The 8,686-nt window shown below is 32.7% G+C and overlaps 1 protein-coding gene across 1 annotated transcript; it reads right to left on the bottom strand.

Moving 5' to 3' along the window:
- Positions 1 to 4,550: 4,550 nt before the first annotated feature.
- LOC129285957 (nifU-like protein 2, chloroplastic) lies at positions 4,551 to 7,557 on the bottom strand. Its single transcript, XM_054921953.1, has 4 exons — positions 7,293 to 7,557; positions 7,086 to 7,200; positions 6,419 to 6,729; positions 4,551 to 4,940 (listed from the first exon to the last, which is right to left on the bottom strand). The coding sequence occupies exons 1-4, from the start codon at positions 7,374 to 7,376 to the stop codon at positions 4,749 to 4,751; spliced, it is 702 nt and encodes a 233-aa protein (XP_054777928.1). The 5' UTR covers positions 7,377 to 7,557; the 3' UTR covers positions 4,551 to 4,748.
- Between the last annotated feature and the right edge of the window lie 1,129 nt (positions 7,558 to 8,686).

Raw genomic sequence — 8,686 nt, 5'->3', positions numbered from 1 at the left:
TTCATGTTTTTAAATATTTGGCATGAAGATTCGACATTTTGCAACTGAAAGTGTAAGAAATTACTATCGAGTGTCCATATTTTAAGATGGAACGCTCTCACTGTTTAACTAATGCGAAAATCACTTATGTCAAAAGTAACTTGTTTCTAAGTAATATATTATTACATTTTATTTTGTTTCTTGTAGGTTAATATTATTGGGTACGATGGAAAGTAGTTGTTTAAAGGAAATTTTTTATTATTTTCATTTTAGTGGAGATATTGTAAAAGATATGCATAGAAAATGCATTATGATGGGGGGAGTTGTAATGGAAGAATGATTAGAGAAGTAATGTTGCTTGAAAGACTTGTTAGATTGATTTCATCATGCTTGAATTGTGATTTAAATGGAATGGAGTTGAAGTACACAGTAAAGTTTAATTGCAATGCTCTTTTAGACCTTAAAGATGATGAAAGGATAAATCAATTAATGAAATTGAATGATAATTTTGCTCATGTGTACATCATTGGGAAGATATAGCAAAGTATAGAGGCAACAAGAGATTCAATTGATGGGTAAGTTTTTTTAATAGTTGCATAATTAATATTATATTAATATGAATATGGATGGTAGTAATAAACATGATTTGAATGAAAATGCAGAGCAGGATGTTCAGCTGAGAATTCACATGCTACACAAGATCTTGAAGTTCTACCATGTGCAATACAAAGTATCCCAACACCAATGCCTGAGCTAAATGCAACAAAGTGAAAAGATTTACTAGTAGGATCTGAGCAGATTTTTGCGAGTGCTAATGATTGTAGACAAGCGATCTACAAGTATAGTGTTGCACTATGCATGTTATCTTCGTAGTTCATAGGAGAAAGTATACAATGGCATTATGCATCATGTTGAGACCCATGAGATGTCAAAGCCAAATGCATTGACAGTATCTAAGCTCATAAGCCAAACCTTTTTGCTACCTCCTAGAACATCTCAATCAGCCGGTAGACCTCATCATGTGAGGATTGAGTCTCAATATCAGCAGAAAAAGGTTTATCATTGTTCTCATTGTCATGAAGCAGACCGTACACGAAAGAGGTGTAGAAATCTAAATTCAAGTTGATGTTATTGTAAATAGGTTACCACATGAACTTAGATTTGGGTGATATATATATATATAGATAGTTTTAGATCAAGTTAGATTTGGTTAACATATATAGGTTTTTTATACATATATATTAGTAATATTGGGGGTTTTTTTGATACATAGCAACCCCTCTTTTATAAATTCAAGTTCATACTTTTGTGTATGTAGACAAATGATATGTGCAGATGCATTAGATGAATTAATACATGCAACTTATATGTACAGTTCATATCTTCTGTAATCACTAAAAGTGTGTTGTCTTAAAATTTCGAATAGAGGTTGCAAATTATTTGTAAGGCAGTTACAAAATGTGATATGTCAATTGCAAATTACTGGAACCATGTCCTAAAATAATTTGGTAGCTTTGCAAGTTTAAGAATTCAAAAGTTATTCCATCCAAAATTTCGAGAATGAGTTGCAAATTATTCGTAAGGAAGTTACAATATTTCATATGTTAGTTGCAAATTACTGGAGTCATATCCTAAAATAATTTGATAGCTTTGTAAGTTCAAGAATTTAAAAGCTATTCCCCAAAATTTTGAGAATAAGTTGCAAATTATTCGTAAGGAAATTGCAAAATTTAGTATATTAGTTGCAAATTACTAGAGCCATATCCTAAAATAATTTGGTAGCTTTGCAAGTTCAAGAATTCAAAGTTATTCCACTCAAAATTTTGAGAAGGAGTTGTAAATTATTCGTAATAAAGTTGCAAAATTTGGTATGTCAGTTGCAAATTACTGGAGCGTTATCCTAAAATAATTTGATAGCTTTGTAAGTTCAAGAATTCAAAAGTTATTCCACCTAAAATTTTGAGAAGGAGTTGAATTTATTTGTAATGAAGTTGCAAAATCTAGTATGTCAGTTGCAAATTACTGGAGCATGTCCTAAAATAATTTAGTAACTTTGCAAGTTCAAAAATTAAATAGTTCTTCCACCCAAAATTTTGAGAAGGAGGTGCAAATTATTTGTAAGAAAGTTGAAAAATCTGGTGTCTCAATTGCAAATTACTGGAGCATTATCCTACAATATTAACTTTAAGAATTTAATAGTTTTTTCGCCTAAAATTTTGAAAAGAAGTTGCAAATTATTTATAAGACAGTTGCAAAATCTGGTGTCTGAATTACAAATTACTGGAGCGTTATCCTAGAATAATAACTTTTTTAAAATTCAATGGTTCTTCCATCCAAAATTTTGACAAGCAGTGGCAAATTTGTCTCGAGTTAGTTACAAAACTGGGTATCTAAGTTGCTTGACAACTTGATTGATTGGGTATAATATATAACTTGAACATTATAAATACGTTTCAATATTAGAAGTTGGAAATAAAATTGTGAAAACAAATTACAGAATTACAAAGTTGCAAACTTGATTAATTGGGTACAATGTATAACTTCGAACTTAAAATCCATTTGAGCATGTCATCACTTGTACAAACTACATAGTCCCTTTCAGCTGAGACACTTAAGGAAAAAAATTGAAGAAGCAATTTCTGCATAATCGAAATGGTAAATATTGATGAGGATCAGACTCTTCAGCTAGGCAAATGCATCACACCCATCAAAGATTAATGACCAAAACAGATTACAGATTAATGACTTAAGCAATTGATCACTTAGGGCAGAGAAGAGATGTTAAACAGGACTAGAATAGAGATGATAAATAGCTTTATTGGATAGCTCGGGGAAGAGATGATAGAGAGCTTTACTCGCTTGCAATGAGACAGGGAAGAGACGATAAACAAAGTAGGGAAAGAAGAGACGAGGAACAGGGCAGGGAAAGAAGGGATTACGAACAGGGCAGGGAAGAGTAGATAAGGAGAAACCTCACATTTTCATCAGCCAAATAAGGGTATTTCGATCATTTCTCATTATATTAAAATGCCACTCAAGAACCTAGGGACTTAACTGGCTTTTCAGAATGTTTTGGAACTTATCTTGAATAAAATTGTGTCATTTTCCCTTTTTTTTTTTTCCTTCCGATTCTGATGGAGAGAAAGAAAGAAGGCATAGAAGGCAAAAGACGAAAAAGGGAAGATGATTGGATGTGGCCGCGGCAGGAGCTGTGGGGAAGCTCTGGTATCGACTGATACTTCCTGCCACCGTTCCCGGTCTGAAGCCATGTCATCGGAGCCGATTTCATCACCTGGCTGGCCCATTTTGCATCGCTCGGTGCCTTCCAGAAACATTAAAAAAAAAAATCTGGAGCCTACAAATACAAATCAAGATTAAAGGCACGTAAAATTTATTAATTGAACTAAATTAAAAATGTAAAAGACGAAAACAAAATTAGTAATTGAAATAAATTGTTGGCCCAAAAAATATTGAAATAAATTAAAAATTATCTGGTTCGGATAATATGATTGCCAAATCCTAGGCTCATTTATGGAAGCTTGCTTAACCCAATGACAATCAAGAAAGATTCGGCTTATGACATTGCCGCAAATGGCGTGCCATGTGGCAACTGACTAGGACTAAGGGTGACATGGCGTCCAGGTGGCTAGGTGACTAAGATGATGGCAGGACTAACTACTGACATGGTGTCCAGGTGGATGGGTGACTGGGAGTAAAGGGTTGATATGGTGTCCACTTGGATGTGACAGGGATAAATGATGACTTGGCATCCAGGTAGGTGTGACTTGGATGATGACTGGGGATAAGAGCTGACATGGCGTCCAGGTGGCTAAGTGACGGGTGAACTACTGAAACTGGGTCCAGGTGTCTGTGTGACTGGGACGAAGGGCTAACATGTTGCCCAGGTGTCTGCGTGACTTGGAGGATAGCTCTGACTAAGGGCTAACATGTACAGAATGATTTCATCATGTAATTTATTAGATTCTTCATATCATATTAATGTGAAATATAAAATTATAATTTAGTAACTTGAACAAAAGTACAAAAATGTATAATTATTTTTTTGAAAACATGTATAAATTTTGAAAAAAAAAATGCAGGTTTATATAACTTCATTAAAATTAAAAATAAAATTTTTCAATCAATTAAAAAAATTTAGAAAAAAAAACTCATTCATTCCTCTCAGTAAAAATTAGAATATAACTTAATCAATCCTTTTGAAACCAACCCTTTCACTTATTTGAAAGATGATTTAATTTAAACTTCATCTCTTCCAAATGTCATCACAATAGCAAACAAAGACTTAATTTGGACAACCAAGTAAAATTGAGTCTAACAGTAAAAATTAGTTTTTCATAAGATGATAAATTAAAATTCAATTCCCATCGGCCTCTAATAGAATAATACCAATGAGGGGATAAAAAGGATTAAGTTGGGCAGTTCCCACACCAGGAATTCGTACGTGACAGTTGATATATATAGAATGATATGTTAACATCGCCATGAACAAGGTAACTTCCAATATTGAGTTATATGCAACACACGAAGCTAGCTATGAAAACACAAGATGATTTGGCTCCAATAACGAACCCTTTATTCCATTTCACGTAGAAGCATTTGACTATTGAATTTATCCAAGAGATGTTTCAACCTGCTGCTAAATACATACTATACATTATACAAATATAATAGTTTGGCTGGCTTTCTTGCGCGTCTTGGGCACAAAGAATTGTAATGGTACAATGATTCTCATGTCTTCATCCTAAAATTTATGATAAAAGCTGAACGGCGGCTATGGAAGGTATTTTTTCCCGCAACTTTTGTGTAACAGCAACACGCACAGTCATGACGCCAGCAGCTGGACCAGTGATCCGGACCTTCACTATTGGCTCTTCAATGGCTACCAGCTCCAGAGACCCTTGAGCTGCTCCAACCAGGTATGGCCTTATTTCCTCCAACGCCTGAATCAGTTTTTAAGAGTTGAACTATATTAACATCTGATGCTGACATCAAATAATAAGCACTTCCCAAGAGAGATTGAAGAATAATTACATCAATAATCAAGATAGGATGTTCCCCCATTCTCCATCAACAAATTACAGTTTGCATTTTTTTATTTTTTTCCATAAAGAAAGTCTAGGTAAGTTGGATCTCAGGGACATCAAGGTCAGCACATGCTTTTAGACTCAAAAAATACAAAAAATATTCATAGAGGAACTTAAAAATTACCTGCTAACAAAGTTCTCATATCAGCAGTGAGAGTTGAATCTATAACCTTATGGATCATGAGTCACCAACTTAACCAACTCTTGTTAGCAAATTACAGTTTGCTTTTTGCAATGCCAATAGTAATTAAGCTTCGACTGATCTTGGACCAATCTCATTACCCATAATCCCAAAACATATAACTTTATACTAAATTCTAATTTTATTTTCACCAGGATCAAGGCATCTTTCATTTGCTGACATGCTATAAATGAGCCTGACAAGCCACAAGCCATCTAGCAGATAGAATATACACCAATAAAAGTTAATAGTAGTTTCAAAGGTTTTACTAACATTTGTCTGCCATCAAAACTACAGAAGGATCCTAGCTTTTGATAGAGAAAACCCCCGTTTAACAATGCCAATAAATCCCAGTTCGTTTTTTATCACATAAAAATTGTCATGCCAGCAGCACTAACTTAATACCCAAAAAAAAAAAAGAAAAAAAAAAGATCCTCACTGTCAACACTCTTCAGTCTTCCTTGTCATGAATCACATAAGTCATAATTTATTTAATAGTGTAATTCTGTTTTGCCCCTCCTTGATTCAAATATAAGTATAAAATAAAAACTCAAGCCATTTATCGAACAGTGTTCTAGAAAGCATATGATGATTTGTGGATGGCAGATAAAAAATCTTGCTTAGCTCATAACGGGAGGGTTTTGCAACATGAATAATTGTCAGAAGTTGCTTGGTATCCATAGTCAAACATTTTCCATTACATAATGAACAGCAACTGCAAATTTTCAACCTTTGCCCTGTTTTCTTTTCTATTTAATTACCAGGTATCGGTCCATCATGTAGCCCCTATCAATTTTAATGACTAAAATGGCATTAGATGGTACATGATAGGTATTATTATTAGTCTTTTTTTTTTTAATGTCAAAAGAAGAAAGGATCTGTTTTTCTTTAAAGAACACCAAGTTCCTAAATCACTGTGCCACTCTTTTTTATTATCTCTTTAAGCCAACTAATGTTGAACTTGCTTCCTTTTCCAGATATAATAACATGCACGGTCTTCCTCTTAAAGCCCATTCTGCATGTCTCTATTTCTCTATCTTGTTCAGAGAAGAAGACAACCTAAGCATGGGAAATTCTACTACAATCAGTCAACCATAATTCATATAAATGCTAGAGAGAAACAAGCATAATATTAGAGTATGCCATAACTAACCTTCTCAATATTTTCTTCATTTAGCTCAAGGCCAGTTTCTTCATCAGCTACTTGTTCTACTGCCACTACTTCAGGGATCTTTTCCATTAAACGACGCTCAATACCCAATTTCATTGTGGTAACAGCACTTGGACAGGAGCCACATGCTCCTTGTAGCTTCAACCTTACAACATTACCATCAATTTCATGCAAAGCCACATTCCCCCCGTCAGAAATTAGATATGGACGAATTTCATCCAGCACACTTTCTACATTATCAGCAGTTAGTGGCAATTCCAGAGCTGGATCCGGAGTCGCGACGGCGTTCACAACTGCACAGGAACATGAAAATAAACCTTGAGTTTGACATCAATTAAACTGGGGGGGGGGGAGGATTTGTACTCAAAGACAGACCACGGTCTCGACGCTACTAAATTAAGGGGGGCAGAGACAAGCAACTAATTTCTTGCCCAAAGGAACATGGAAATGAACAGGATGCGATTTAACCCATAATTCTAACAAATGCAATAAACATTCGTTTCGGAGTCATGATTCTTGAACTCAAACCTCAGAAGTATTACCCGCCTCACAATTACAGGCAAATACAGGTTCTTTCGGAAATGCAATAACAACAAACAGTATGACTGAGATTAAGTGGAGAAATAAAAAGCAAAATCAAAGTACTCACCCAGCCGGCGTCGTATACCGTGCGGATAACGAATTCGACCAGAGCGAAACAAACTCAGCGGCACAAGAAAACCAACCTTCCTTAAATAGACATGGTTGCCGAAAAAGCTTGTACCCTGCAATTTTCCAGGAAAGATAGAATCCAATAAGAAACATGTCATCTGACAATAAAAATTATTTATGCAACAAAAGAAAGAGGCAAAAAAACCTTTGATGAGCGAGAACAAGAAGGTGGTTCTAGGGCTTGTTGGGTCCTGCAGTATGACGGTGTATTCAGAACTACAGCTTGCATCGCTGTTCGGTTTCGAATTTAGTGATGTAAAATGAAGTTCAGATGAAGAAATAGCCGGCCAGTGATGGAGATTCTGTTGCCTTTTCCTTCAGTTTCTCAGCAACCAAATCCGACCCGACGTCAGAGCGCCTAGAAAGTTCAGGCGGGCTTTCTTCCCTATATCTGGCTTCGTCCGCTGCTTGCGCTTCTTTATCATTATTTTTTATTATTCTTTCCCCGAAAATTTGCGGACGCGAAATTCACGAGTCAATTCTCCTCGATTGGTTTTGGGCTCTTGGCCAACAAAAAGAAGAAGAAGAGAAAATGACAATAAAATTATTTTAAAAATAATAATTTAATTTTTTTAAATATCATAAATTTTATTAAAGTTTTTAAGAGCTTATATATTAATAAATTTTAAATTAAAAAATTATTTTATTTTTGTTGATAAATTATAATTTTTTATTTAACTTTTATGATTCTTTAAATGCTTTGAAAAAATATTATTACCAATTTAGTTTTATTTATAAAATAATTGTCAATTTTCAATACCCCTCTTTATATTTTTATCTTCATTAAATGCTTTAAATTTAAAAATATTTATTAAGAGTAAATGTAAAAATTTGTTAAATTTAAAATAAAGTTAATGAGATTTGAGATTTTTTTATTTTTAGTAAAATATGCTGAAAATAATTTATAAATAAAAATAAATAAAATATTTTTAAATAAAAATTATAATTGGAGCTTGTTATTTTAAAAATTTATTTTTTAATAACACATTTGATAAGTTATGATTTCTTGTTCAACTTTTATAATTAACAGAACAAAAGTTATTATTTCTTAAATAAAAATTGTGATTGGGGCTTGTTATTTTAAAAATTTATTTTCAATAATAAAAATTACACTTGATAAGTTATGATTTTTTATTCAACTCTTACAATTCACAGAATAAAAATTGTTATATTTAAGTAAAAATTGTGATTGAAATTTATTTTTTAATAAAAATAAAATTAGGGACTTCAATAAAATTATGACATTTTAAAAACTCATATTATTATTTATATAATTTAAAATAATTTTATTATCATTTTTTTGTGAGTTATTATTATCATTGTACTAAAATTTGTATGTGAACATATTTTGTTTCAAACATTAATCGTTAAATTAAAAATTATTTAAATTATATATATGGTAAAAAGTACTTTAAAATATATTATTAAAAAAGAACATGAGATTGTAACTTGTAATTTTTATTATATAAATACATTTAAAAAATGTGTAATTTAAATTTTTAAATAACTGAATTTCTCACACTATTTAACTCTCTAACC

The sequence above is a fragment of the Prosopis cineraria genome, unplaced genomic scaffold (genome assembly GCF_029017545.1).
Source record: "Prosopis cineraria cultivar Desert tree isolate PC_DT_omini unplaced genomic scaffold, ASM2901754v1 PC11, whole genome shotgun sequence".
NCBI lineage: Eukaryota > Viridiplantae > Streptophyta > Magnoliopsida > Fabales > Fabaceae > Prosopis > Prosopis cineraria.
This window is presented reverse-complemented; position numbering and strand designations above follow the sequence as displayed.